At 39.3% G+C, this 14,763-nt stretch overlaps 2 protein-coding genes across 2 annotated transcripts in view; one reads left to right on the top strand and one right to left on the bottom strand.

Annotated features, from left to right (window-relative positions):
• The window catches only part of LOC126260253 (ZZ-type zinc finger-containing protein 3), a 75,792-nt gene extending 64,623 nt beyond the window's left edge, over nt 1–11,169 (bottom strand). Inside the window, exon 1 of the mRNA XM_049957579.1 lies at nt 10,745–11,169. Within this exon, the coding sequence (XP_049813536.1) occupies nt 10,745–10,921 (177 nt within the window). The 5' untranslated portion in view covers nt 10,922–11,169. The remainder of the gene's footprint in view (nt 1–10,744) is intronic.
• Nucleotides 11,170–11,306: 137 nt separating this feature from the next.
• The window catches only part of LOC126260254 (probable malonyl-CoA-acyl carrier protein transacylase, mitochondrial), a 38,059-nt gene continuing 34,602 nt past the window's right edge, over nt 11,307–14,763 (top strand). Inside the window, exons 1-2 of the mRNA XM_049957580.1 lie at nt 11,307–11,343; nt 11,817–12,265. Of these exons, the coding sequence (XP_049813537.1) occupies nt 11,922–12,265 (344 nt within the window). The 5' untranslated portion in view covers nt 11,307–11,343; nt 11,817–11,921. The remainder of the gene's footprint in view (nt 11,344–11,816; nt 12,266–14,763) is intronic.

Raw genomic sequence — 14,763 nt, 5'->3', positions numbered from 1 at the left:
CAGTCACAAGCGCTCTTTCGATTGCAGTCAGAATGTTTCGAAAACTGACCACCAGAACAGAATTAATTTTCATTTTAATTACGTATTACATATGTTAGTTTTCAAAACATTCTGGCTGAAACTGAAAGAGCACTTATGTGAGATGACACATTGAATGCATGATATTATCAAATGACAATAAGTGTAATGTGCTTTACAGCTTACACTTTTAAGTGACTTGAGAATAAGATGAATCATTCAGAAACATGTCACATGGACCAAATAAATCATTTAAATGCAGCAACTGAAGCATTAAATATTCCATACAGAATCAACAAGGTTTAGTTCTGAATGGTTGCAAAAATACCATCAGTAGATTTTGTTACATTTACTAGCTATGTATTCCTTCATTATTTTCTGGATTGAAACTCCTGGTTATTTATTAAGCACTCTAGATGCCACGACAAGGACCCTAAAATGTTGGAGTTTGAACCACCCTGTGGACATTCAAATGCAATACCATCCCTATCTACTTTCTAATTAGGAATAGGAAGGAGGTATACAGACACTTCAACAAACAGCACAAACAGCAACAGGACAGGATTTTGTCTTCATGTATAGCTGCGTCCTGCACAAAACAACAGTGCCCTTGCAAAGACTGAAAAAATAATTTTCTGGTTACAAAGTTTCGTATCACAATAAACGATGAACAAGTTCCTATACCTTCCAAGTTTTTTAAAGATAAGAACAACCAGACTTAGCAGTATTGCTTCCTCAATACTTACTGGTAATGTCATTCATGAAAAACAAGGTGGTGACTGCAAAACAAAATAAAACATTCCAAAGAATTCATCTCAAATTTGAAGATTAGAGAAATTCATTATAGAAGGCAAGAAAGTGAAAGGCTGTACCTTCCTTCAAATCATATATCACAAAGTCCTTAGCTACGTACAATGAGAGCATTCCTAATTCTTTAAAGATATAAGGGGGTTAGTCTGTGTTGTTGCCCCGGATGATAATTACACGAATATTTTGTCAGGATTTGTAAGCAGTGGGTCCTTGAGGTACAGAAATATGCGAACACGAGAAGTAAGTTTAAACCGTTCTATTAACAAAGGGGGATTATAAAACACACATGCTATGCGCACCCATCATCACTGTGTCTGACACCCTAACACCGGCTAATTACGGTCGTATCAAAAGGCTCCATGGTGAGTTAAGAAAAGAGATATATTCGCGCCCGAGGCTGCGCTAGTTAATACTGCCAAGCGAATCATCAGCATTCCAGATAGGCCGGCTGGCAAGCACGTGTTGACATTCCGCACAGCTGCGTGCAACTCTTAGACCCTTACAAAGATAACATTTTCTCTAAAACTTCTAATATGCGGTTTGGTGATCTTACAGTACATTTCTGCAGCTATTTCCATAGAATGAAATATAAAATGAATCTCATTAAAATGTAAGCTCACTTGTCAAAAGCCAAAGTGTTCAAGCAGACCTTGTTACTCATAAAACAAGAGGAAAACGAGTTTTATAAAATTATGAAACAAAAATTGCTCAACAGTCTGTCCCTCTGTGTCGATCTACAACAAATGCAACACCTACACAAAATTTGCTGTAGGTGAAGCATATTACACACAGCAACTGCATTGCCAACATTGAAAATAAGCCTCCAAATTTCTACTGCAGGACTGAAGACTACACTGGTTGTAGATGAAATGAAGTAACATCAGCCTTAGTAGCTGCTGGAAGCACAGAAACAAAAAATACGCTAAAAGTAAATAATGATTTTCTGATGGCTGCCCGGGACAGAACAGAAATGCCTTCTAAATGGGTTATAAATTAATCTGCGGACTCGGTGAAAGAAATACGCCTCACATTTCCAATGTGTGGTCACTCTCACTTGCTTGCAGATCATTTTTCTATATAATTGAGAAGAGTTTTAAGAAACACGCTAAAATATTAACTTCTCGACAATATATTTTATCAGATAATGGGAGATGTGTTTGAAGGATAGGAATAGACTAGAATATTTTAAACTTTAAAGACCTCTGCCATTATCTGAAGAAGCCAGTGGGAATAAGAGACATAATAGCAAAAAGGAACTGAAGGAGAAAAGAGTACTTTTAAAATCAAGACTTCATACAGCTTGGATGACACACTGATAAGTTATACAACCTTGCTAAAAGCACATGTAGCAACCAATCACATACCTGATCCAAACATTGTGAGACTGATACACCCCATGAAATCAGAAAAAAGAAAGACTTAGTCAACCTTCTGAAACAGCACTTTTGTGACAACTGGAGTGAAGACGAAATCCTGCAATTTTATGTTCAACTTCTTGGGAGAGATGGCTTGGCAAACAATGTAGAAGAACAAGAATAGGATGAAGAATGTGACTGCTTGAAGGAGGAATGTGGAAATCAAATGCTTTGAAGAGAATTAGAAAGCCTTTTTCCACAAACAAAAAAATATATAATTAAAATAATAAGTTTACTTACAATTTCAGTTGTATACTTTTAAGAGTGTTTAAAAATGTACTGCCTAATTACAATTTTGAATGAGTACTTACAGAATAAATGGAAATCTCTATTGCAAACAGTGTATTACCATTAAACCAAAATCATTAATTTTTACTATTTTTCTTTACACTGCACTTGGACACGCAGTCTTGTTTCCTGTATCATTTATTACTGCTCAAAATAAAAGTTAAAGAATAAGTTATTAAATTTTTCTTTTCTAAATTTGGTTCAAAAAACGAAATGTCCCTGTGGTTGGTGCTAAATGAAATAAATGCACAGACTCCAAAAATCTGAGTAGAAATTGAGTCTTGAAGATAAAGAGTGAGATTTTTCCTACTTATCCCTTTTTTTAGGACCAATAACAACTTCTAATATTCAAATTATTAACTATTATAAAGCTTTACTCAGAAGTAGTTTTTGGTCTCTCCTATAAAATTTTTATTTGTGGACTTATTGTCTTTTCAAAAGTTACTCTGATTATTTATTTCCAGAAATTTAGGATGATCAACACATCCGGGAAAAGACATCCAAATCTAATGCCCTAGTTAGCAGTGACAGGATGTTTGGTGAGTATGTGAGCAGAGGGTGTTGATCGCAGAATAGGACAGAAGTCATGTAAGAAATGCACAATGGGACTATTTAGGTAAATTCCTTATGATAGTATTTCAGTTCTGCTTAGTTACAGTTATTTTATTTGCTGTTATGTCTGGAGACAGCCACATACAAACTGCTTGGACAGAAATATAGCTTCCCCACATACCAATTTCCTTTATGCCACTATATTCATTCTACACTTATGCCCTCCTCCCAATAAACGACACACAAGCCTGCACCAGAGTGACCCACCGATGCCACATTTCTATCCTGTGCACTTGCTTCGTCTAAGTTCTCAGGCACACTTCCCTACAACCCCCCCTACCCACTTTCTTCTCTCCGCCACTCCATCCAGTATAGCCCGTCACCCCGATCGAGGACCTGTGCCACAATAAAGTAGTCAGAAGGGACAATGCACTCAATCTTCATCAATTTGATGAGTTGTTAGCTTCACTAACTCCCTTACTGGCCAAGCAATGATTTGAATAAAATCTTCTCAGTTGTTAATGTGCATCAATTCGTATAAAATTCTTGAGCTTTCGATGGTTATCTCCGACATCGTCGTCAGGAGTAAAAACCACTGACTACTGGGGCTGTTATGGTTTTCCACTTATATAGGCACGATTGCAGCCTCTGGCACCAATCAGAAATAGACAAAATGACACGTGTGCAAAAAGTGAATTGGACAGTTCATAGTAGCTCAAACCTGCTGCGGAATCGAGTAACATCAGGTGGCACCAGAGGCCACCACCACATTTCAATTTGTTGCTCCTGCCTCCCTACAAATGTCAAGCATCCATTTTCGCTTCCTTTCAATATCCAAAGCCCACCCCGTTGCACTACTAAGTGTGTACTCCTGGTCTCTTTTACAAGTGTTGTTGTTTGTTCTGACCTCAGCCAGGTCCTTTATAGCAGAATCCCAATATGTTAACGCGAGAACCAAGACTCTCATGTTTTCAAACCATATTTTGTGCCCGTTTTATAGGCAATGCTAAGTTATGGCCAACTTGTCAAGCTCCCTTTGTTTAATGTCACGTGTGCTTGGTACAATGCTCTGCAACTGTGAGAGCAGTCTAACTATACACACTGGTGCCCAAAATTAAGGCAAGAAATGGAAATTTTGCAAGGTTGCAATTATTTTGCCACAAAAGAGTATAAACAGGTGATAGTTAAGTAGAAACAATGTAAAGAACAAAGAACATAACTGCTCTATGCATAACGTTGACACAAAAATGTTCTTCATTTTTTCAAACTTAACTGATTTGCACATACATTCCAACAACTGATTAATGTGCTCAGTATGGGGGTGTGATCACTTCTGGCAGCAATATATGCCCAACAATGATGAGGCATGCTGCGAATGATGTCCTCAATCTCATGTTGAGGTAATAACGCCCATCCTTCCTGCAGAGCTGCTTGCAAGTCTTGAAGGGCAGTTGGTGGATGCTGATGTGATGTAACCTGTCTCCCTAGTGCATGCCAGACATGCTCCATGGGATCCAAATTGGGAGAGTGAGCAGAACATCAACCACCCATTCTCTATGGGGTCGAGTATCATAATCATCAATAAAAAGTCTGGGTTGTGTACCCACCTCACAACAACCGCACACGAGGTCCCAAGATCTCATTGCAATACCTGACAGCAGTTAAACCTACAGATTCACTGGTACAATTTCATGAAGAGGAGTTCACGTGGTCCACATAATCCCTGCGCACACCACTAGGGATCCTCCTCAATATCGGTCTCTTTCCACAATGCTTGGGTCCCGAAATCGTATTCCACATTCCTTCCGGAAGTGAATGCTTGGAGAATCACTCTCCAGACCAAACCAGGACTCTTCTGTGAAAAGAGACTGTTTGATGTCCAGGTGGTATGCTGACGACTCCATTCTAGACGTTCCCTTCTGTGGAGATACATCAGAGGTACACATACAGCAGGTCTCTAACAATAAAGGTCACTCTGTCAAAGTTTTCTGTCACTGTTTATCTTGATACAAAAAGGTCAAATGCAAGTTGCCGTGCAGTACTAAGGTGGTACCATCGTGACCTTATAGCCAAATAACACTCCTCTCTTTCTGATGTCGAATGTCATCAGCCTGCCTTAGCCTTCAGGATATTTTTTCAGTCTCTATAAATTGTCGCCACATCAGAGAAACAACAGAATGATTCACATTAAGCCATTGGACCACATCAATTGAGACCGTCTTGCTTCCATTCTCCTTGTGGCCCTCCACTGCAGAGAGACTGGCAGGCATCTTCTTTGTGCCATATCGCCCTATCTGTAACTGTATACATAGCGATTGGGATATGGGACTACCCGGCACACACTACCCCTTTTGACAGGTGCCCTGACATCATCATTGGCGTGGTTGTCTGTTGAATAGTATACAACCTTCCAAGCAGAACACGACTGTATGGACATCTGTTGACAGTGTGTATGATTACACCATGAATTAGACACAAGAAGGAGAAATAGCTACATGTTGCTTTAATTTTGTAGACCGTGTAGATACTGCCACATTCACAAGGGACACCATACGCACTGGGCACACAAAGAGCTACGTCATCTTTAACAGGGTGCAGCATGTCTCATATCTTGGAAGCGGGTGAGAACATTAGTCTCAGGCAATGCCTCAGCAGCACACTTCCTAACTTGCTGCTCATCATCCCACAGTATGGCAGGAAAACAGTTGGCTTGGCCTCTTTTGCCAATTCACAATGCATCCTTCGGTGGCATCTGAAAGCATTGTCGATGTCTCTCTTGCAATAACCATTCTCTCTGAATATGTGTCTCAAGCGCTACCATTCAGACTGTAGGTGGTCGTCATCAGAAATAAATGCTCCTCTGTATACTAACATGTTCAGACTGCATTCTTGCATACAGGGTGGTGACAATAATCACCGTTCAAGTATCGAGCAGTGTGTTTCGGTTTCCTGTACACTGAACGACCAAGCCGGCCTTCTGCCATGCACTCAACTAAACCACTCATCTCGATAGTAAATTTAATATTGGGATGGACACTGTTCAAATTATAAACAAACTGGTGCAGTGCATTTTCACCATGGGGCCATATCAGGAAGGTTCGTCAATGTCCCTTAGGAAGCAAGACAGCAGTCAGAATATTGCAGAGTTCAGAGCCTGCTCCTCAAAGTGCTCCATGACGAAATTCGCGATTGCGAGAGACCATGCTGATCCCATCGCTGTGGCATCCACCATTTCACAATATATTTCAACATATTGGGATTCCATTAAAAAGGAGGTGGATGAGATCAGAAAAAACAGCAACAATTTTAACAGAGACAAGGGGTACACACTTAGTAGGGCATGGAGGCAGGCTTTGGATATTGAAAGGAACCAAAGCTTGATGCTTGTAGGGCGGCAGGAGCGGCAGATTCAAACATGGCACTGGTCCACCTGCGTCGGGTTGAAGCTGCTATGAACTGCCCAACTCACCTGCCATGCATTTAACATTTCAGCCCTCTCTGATTGGCGCCAGAGGTTACAATCGCGCCAACAAAACGGAAAACCGAGCCAGCCCCAGCAGTTTTAACTCCTGGCAACAACAGCAGAGACACCCATGAAAATCTCGAGAATTTTACTCAAATTAATGTGGCTTGAAAATCGAGAAGATTTTATTCAGACATGCTGCCATGAAATACTCAGGGCAAGCAACGATTTATTATTACGAACATTTCAAAATGCACCTTTGTTCATTTAGTATTATATGATGCAGGCGTTGACTCAGACAATAAATCAGAGAATCTACAGGTTTCCTAGTCAACATCATATGATTCTTCCTAAGCATGATACACACACCCAGCAGACTGACAGTCACAGTATTGTATGAAGCTATACATCATACACAATTCAGTTTCCTGCAAGGGGGCTACGTCTCGCTATCTCACTTTTTACTTGCTCTTTGGATAACTTAAGCTTGCCTGATAACAACTTGTGCATCATGTTGGTTTCCAATTCATGTGTTATTGCTTTTTATGAATCAATACATTGTTCTTGGAACTGCCTACACCAGTCATGAACTCACGAATAGCTACACCAATTGGAACTTTCTTGTTTATGGTTTCACTGCTACCTCCAGTGGTCCATCCACTCGCAGCCATGTTGCCGCAATTTCCAAACAGTCTCTTCTGATACTACCTTGCTAAAAAGTTTACTGGTGATGAGAGACTTACCTACACTGTGTAAACAGTGACACAATGGACTTACAATTTCTGAAGTTATGAAAAGATAGCTTGCTTACCATACACTACAGCACTGTAAAAAATAATATCTACAGTACTAACTACATCTCAAATGTAAACATGACAACAATATGTCTTTATACCTAGAAAAAGTAAACTGCATATCTAAACCAAATAAATAAATAAAGCCATATTTCGCAAAATTAGTTACAATATACTGTTTCCATTTTATGTAAAATGCTGGAACCATTCAACCTGTCCTGGTTGGTAAATATTCACTGAAGATAAAGGTACCATCAGGAGTGCCCTGGAGAAGTGTGATAGGCCAGAACTTTTTCTCTATATGCAATCTATATCTGTTACTTTAAGATGCTGCCTTGTATGGGGCAGGAAGTAAGTAAGTTTGGGTTTAATGTCCTGTCGACATGGAGGTTATTAGAGACTGACACAAGCTCGGATTGTGTCTAGAATGGGGAAGGGCACTGGCCCTGCCCTTTCAAATGAATCATCCTGGCATTTGGCTGAAGCAATTTAGGGAAATCATGGAAAACCTACATCTGGATGGCAGATGCGGGTCTAAACCTTTGTCTTCCCAAATGTGGGTCCAGTGTGCTCGGTTATGCCCCAGGGTCATCTTCAAGTTACTGTAAGAGGATGTAAGATGACCTGGACTCAATTTCTGTTTGGTGTTATGTGACTTTCTCTACACATGGAAAAATGTAAATTAATGCAAATGAGTAGGAAAACAATCCTGTATGTTTGATTACAGTAATAGTTGTGTGCTGCTTGACACAGCTACCTTGGTTACATATCTAGGCATAACAGTGAAAAGTGACATGAAGTGAAATGAACACTTAAGGTCCACTGAGAGGAAGGCGAATGGTTGACTTTGTCTTATTGGAAGAATTCTAGAAGGCTGTAGGTCATCTACAGAGGAGACCGCATATAGAACACTTGGGTGATCCTTTCTTGAGTGCTGCTAGAATGTTTGGGATCCTCATCAGGTCAAATTTAAGGGAGATCGAAGCAGCTGAAGAGACATGCTGCTAGATATGTTACTGGTAGTTTTGATCGACACATGAGTATTATAGAAACACTGAGTGAACTCAAACGGGAATTACTGGAAGGAAGAAGACATGTTTTAAAAAAATGCCACTGAGGAAGTTGAGAGAACTGGCACTTGCAACAGACTGCCAAATGATCCTACAGCCAACGAAATATATCTTGTGTAAAGACTTAGAAGGCAAAATAAATCAAGGCTTGTACGAAAGTATGCATTTCCTAGTTCTGAAGCAGTAAGAGGATGAAGACTTTTGACCGCTTGTGCTTTTGGTCTGTCAGTGTCAACTTTAAGAACTCAAAAATTTGTGTTCTGCAGCAATGTGGTAGCCTTTGCTGAAAGTTGTTTCATTTCACTTGCTGTTTGTTCTAGGGGATAAAGCAGTTTTCAGTCAATTCTGGGCAATACCTACAACTTGTTTTCACGATGGAAGGCTCACTGAACATAGTGAGAGCAGAAGTGTGGTTTGAAGCTTAAGTGGCGACAGTGCATGAAGGAAGCATATCTGTCCCTCTGCATGGCTGCACTTCCCACTATTCCATAATCCACTCAGGATATTACCTGGTTATCATTACTTGCGTATAGTGAAACTGTTCTGCTGAGGGGAAATCTACAGTGTGTGTAGCTGCAGACCAGCGAAGAGAACTGGCGGAAAGCACTGGCAGCTGCCTTCTATGACAAAGGTACTGGAAAGTTAGTACAATGCTATGACAAACATCTAAGTCAAAGAAGCGACTATACAGATAAGTGGCTGGAAATTGTAGTGAACTGCTGCAAATAAAACATTTTTGATTTTCACATTGGTTTCCATTTCATAGTTGATTGGAACTTACTTTCCGAACATCCTTTGTCTATAAATAATTGCAGCAAAAAAAGCACAGAAATGAGACAGCAGTATTTACAAATAAATTACAGACCACTTCGGCTACTGTGGTCTACACAGTTTAAGCTAAAATTTTGAAACTAGTCACTTAACTGTAGATTTTCAGAAAGCACAGTGGAGTCATTCCTTGGTTATAGGCATAACATTTGTACAAGTTACATTGAAATATATGCATAAAAAACAGATAGACATTAGTATAACACTATATACAGCAAAGGTTTGATTATGTGAGCTGTGCTAATTTGGCATTACGCCAAGGAACAAGAAGTGTTACAGATATAACAAAATTTTCACTTTTCATGGATCAACATATGCCCTCTCTAGTAACTTGCCACATATTAAATCAGAACATAATTACAGACTATTTGTGCAGTATGTTTATGTTGTGATCCAATGACAAATATCATGCAGGGCTATGCATACAATGTTCAACTTTGTTTACTATGGCTCAACAACAAATATGTAAAACGTTACTACCACTACAGGTACCACTTAGGAAACCAGTTTCATTTGTAATTTAATCAACTACTTGATGTTATTGCCAGACCTTACAATTGAATTAAGTATCCTGTGAACTGTATATTCATGGGGAGTACAGTAGTGTGCAATTAATACAGATCACATAGAAAAATTCAATTTATCATCGCATAAGCAGTTTCTCCCATATCGAAAGAACAACTGTTTCCTGTAAAGTGTGCTCTTGGCAACCAATAAGAAATGTTGGAAGAATATCGACTGCTGGGACAACAGATAGATACTTAGTACACAGTTTACTATACAATATAGGAGAAAAGAATTGCAGCATGCTATTTTGGAATATTATTACTCAAATTTAGCAATAAAATTACTAACAGTCTAAACAGGAGCTGCTGGAAACATGGAAAGTTGGATATATACATATTATAGGCGTGAAGTTAATTCGACATTGCAAGATTCAATAGGCTACCTCAAAACGTACAGCCAGTAAACCAACAATGGAGGTTTCGAAATAAACAACCAAAACAATACATAAGAATGTCAAAGTTACTCCTGTTTTTCCTGAAGTACTGTACTAACTGAATAACAGCACTGTTAAAATATGGAAAAGGCTTGGTGCACGTAAACAAAAATGACGTTGTGCAAGAAAAAATTAGCAATTGTTTTACGCTGTCTGCATATTTTAGTAAGCATCCTAATATTGGCGTCCTGATTCGTAGCACTAACACATTCCTGACAAATTAACATGCACTGTTCTTGCTGAAATGCACAGTTTAACCAGGCAACATCAAAAAATCACATACCTCTCTATCGTAATATCTTTCTGGTTCAACGGATCCAGCGGTTTCTCTGATAGGAGTGGACAGCCCGTTTCTGAAGTTCTATTTCAGGTTCACGGTTATGAAACTTTACGTACGTCTGCGGTGCTAAGATTTATGAATCTCAATAGCACTGCCAGATTTCAAAATAGTTTGAACATGAAACACACTGCTGCATGATCCCTGGATCATTAATGAGAATTCATACCTTAATTAACTTCGTTCGCTGGGCTTCTAGTATTGCCAAGGACCTGAGAAGGTTCATATAATCTTGATTCCCTTTAAGAGCAACAGCATCAGACTCAAAATAGAATTCTCCTATTTCTTCATCTCCGTCTTCTGTCAGTTCATTATTAGTATTGTCATATGTTTTGCACTGCGCCATCCTTTTATGTCAGTATTAACTCCATAAGAACCTCAAAATAATGTGTCTGTCCTAAATCACTACTATTTGTATTAGTAAACAACGCAAAATTTCTCAATCTACCGGCTGCATCATCCATACACATCACTGTTCTTTTGTTTACACCTGACTAGTGACTACTACTTTACGAAACTGAAAAGTTTACGATTACACACTGGAAGCCCGTCACAAAAACGTGTCACACTTCCAGCTTTACATTTCGATGTTAAATACACCGTTTTCAACCCAAGGAGCTGCGAAGTTAAAATATTTGTTTATTCGGTTTCAGAAGAAGCGATAGTATGAACGTTGGCATTAAAAATATTACAGTAGTTTTCCACTTTGCAGGGAAGGAATTGCATATTTCTCCGTCGAGAGGCAGCACTGAACATTCTTGATAGTTGGTACTGATGTATTACAAAATAAACATTAATGTTTACGCATATGAGTTGAACGATTACATCTTAAACAGTGGAAAAGGAGCGCGGAAAAAGAATTGGGAAACATATATTTGGGGATGAGAATGCCGAGTTCCTTTTATTGTTAACGAATTACATTTATAGCAAATCTGATATGCAGTTTATGTACGAATTGATACGGGAGTATATGTATTTAATGTAGGTGTGTGGGGACGCGTGTGTTCTTACTGTCGCAGTCGCTTTACCAAAAATTTCTGCTATTTGCCAGGGATTTGACTTTTCTGATAAGCCATCGTTTACAGTTGATCGCACTCCATTTTTATTTATTGCCTTTCCAGCATTACTGCACCGTACCGTATAACTACCACATTTTTTATACTCTACTTCATTAGTTATGTTCAGCTGTTAAGTCCATCATTTAGAATCATTGAAATTTTGCCAAATGACTGTCGTTTCAGCCGTGTCGGAACCTGCATTTAAGACACATATCGGTGAAAAGTTGGTTTTCGAGTACTGTTGTAAACAGAGAGGAACTGGTGCCAACAGAAGTCATCACTGTAACAATGTATTTACAGGCTAGATTTGCCCCATCGTTAAGACACTGCGCAGAATTTCGCTTTGGTCCTTTAGCCGCAAACATACGTGGCTGTAAATCGAAAACTGGGGAGAAAGAAGAGGATGTAGAAAACATTACAAGGCAGCTGGAAGAAGCAGCGCTTGGGAGCAGTTCAGCAACAGACCAAGATGAGAACTGGCTAACATCTCCATATCCAAAAGGGGCATTTGTTGGTCGTGAACGTCACCAGGCCCTTAAGCGTGATCCAGCAATTGACCCTCGTGAGACATCCATCATTCTGTTTCCAGGACAGGGTACACAATATGTCGGCATGGGCCGAGAACTACTCAGGTGTGAAAATTTGTTGCAGCTCAGTATGGTATCTGTGTATTTAAATTTTAATTACAAGATATTGTTTTCTCAGGCAGCCAAGAAAACCAATCTTGCTGCCTCCTTTCTGAGCATTCTTTTTGAGCTAATGTTGTTTAATATAAACAGTTAATTTCTCATCATAGCTTATACCACTCACGTGAATGAAAAATACACAACACTGGTGTCATACTGTACACTGTTATTCTACCAAGAACTGATAGAACACCCAGTCAATTCAGTCATGCCACTCTATTCACTACTTGAGTGTACATATTCATTTTATATACAGTATGTATGTGGAGTTAATAGAACAAAGAGGGAATGTTTTTATCCCGTACCTGTATAAACTCTCTTCCCCTTCTCCAGCACACCAAATTCCATTCACTTGTTTTTGTAGCCTTTGTGTAAAAATTGTGATGGAGAAAATGACATGTATGGAAGAGAGGATTGCACTCTGAAGGTAATTATCTTTTAATGCCTTCTAATCATCATACTAACATTCTTGTGTGCGCTAAAGTGGAGAGAGACATCTTTTTATATGAATGCTTTTGATCTCCTTTATCGGGCCACTTCGCAAAATTTCAAAGCATGTGACTAGACATCGAAAATGACTAACAGGAATGTTGTATACATTCTCTTTTGCAGATATACTATGCTTTCAAATAATTCTCTGTGTAGATTAAGATCTAATTACCCACCGTCTAGGTGGGATTTACTTGTCATGTTCCACCATTACTCATACATATTTAATTAAAAGTTCAGGGGAGTTCCCAGCAAGTGCACCACACATTGGAGGCCACCATTGAGATCGCTATATGCAGAATGCATGCAGAGGTTGTTTGTTTTACTAGAGGTGACTCTCCATTAAGACCAGATGATGATAGCCATAAGATACCCCAGAGTGTTAGTGGAACATCCAAAAAAATGTCCCCCAGAGATGAAGTGACCAAAATCTTAGTGGTCAGCTGCGGAAGCATTCACAAAAAGTCTCAGAGTTTGAAGCAGTCCCGAAAAGCAGTGGTGTTCAAATAATGCTAAATAGGCCTACATAAAAATGGTTAAAACTCGAAATAGACATCATATTTGGGATTAATCTAAGTGTTTATTGAATGGATAGGCTAATGGAGAATGGAGGTGGGATGCTTGTCACAGTAGACAAGAAACTAGGATCCAGTGAGGTAGAAATTTAAGCTACATGCATGATTGTTTTGAAGGGACTCATTATCAAGGGAGTCCATAGAGTCCATAAACCTATGATTAGACCAAGTTCTATATTGAATTTGTTACTTATTCGAGCAGTAGTATAATTGAGAGCATGAATTTGCAATAATTATTGTAAAAAAGCAAACGGTCAGTAGGTGAAGATGATTCAGAAGCTCTTTTGTGATGAGGCAAATTGCTTACCCTTTTGCTGCAGCTGCCACAAAAGTGCAACACCAGTACCAGCACAAATGCAAATCACAAAACTAGTTACAAATAATCTGCATCTACAGTGAGGAAGCTACTACTGAGATCACAGCTGATAGTGAGTGAAAAACAGTCATCCAAATAGAAGCGTTCTCTCTGCGTAACTGCCAAAATTTCCAAGGTAATTGTGGTACATCCTTCAAATAACTAAACACGGGGTACTAGAAACTGGGATACCACCTGTCTGCTTTGACTGATGATATCATCACTATTCCGAAAACTTCTATTTTGAGCATATCCAACATGGCAACCAAAACAGTGATGATAACACCCATAAAAATACGAATACCGTGTCAGCCATATATTGATTGAACCCACTGAAATTAGCAGTACAACTGCGGGGAGAAAGGAGGTTTTGGGCGGGGACAAACTAAAACCTGAAGAATAAAAACAACCTTTTTTAAGGCGCAACTGTGAAAGTAACAGAACACTAAAAAATGCCAAAGAATAACATTCCATAAAACCACACAAGACACAGCACAAGATCACAGTATCCAAATCTCTAGCTGTACACTAGACCAGGTTACCACTAACACCTCCCACCCCACCCCACCTCGCCCAAACTACAAAAACCAATACCCCATTATCCAGTTTTATATAGCTCAACTATAAACCAATATACCCTCACAACTACAAAAGGCGGTTTCCCAATCTCCAATTCACCTGATACCAATAAATCGCCCCACAACTGCAAAAGCCGGTATCCCAGTCTCCAGTTCACCTATACACCTCAACCCTAGACCAGGATACCATAACCACCCCTATCACCACCACCCCCCTCCCCCACAACTACAAAATCTGGTATGCCAATTGCCAGTTCACTTATATAGCTCAACTCTAGACCAAGATACCAATAAACCCCACCCACAACTGCAGAAGCCGATATCCCAACCAACAGTTCACTTATATAGTTCAAACCTAGAGTAAAAGTGCACTTATGATGTTGGCAGCTTGTCTGTTGTGTGTTGCAGTTGGTAACTGAATGTGTGGTGAATTATGGGAAGTAAACA

Source organism: Schistocerca nitens, chromosome 5 (assembly GCF_023898315.1).
Source record: "Schistocerca nitens isolate TAMUIC-IGC-003100 chromosome 5, iqSchNite1.1, whole genome shotgun sequence".
Classification (NCBI taxonomy): Eukaryota; Metazoa; Arthropoda; class Insecta; order Orthoptera; family Acrididae; genus Schistocerca; species Schistocerca nitens.
Note: the sequence above shows the minus strand (reverse complement) of the source record. Positions and strands in the feature narration are given on the sequence as shown.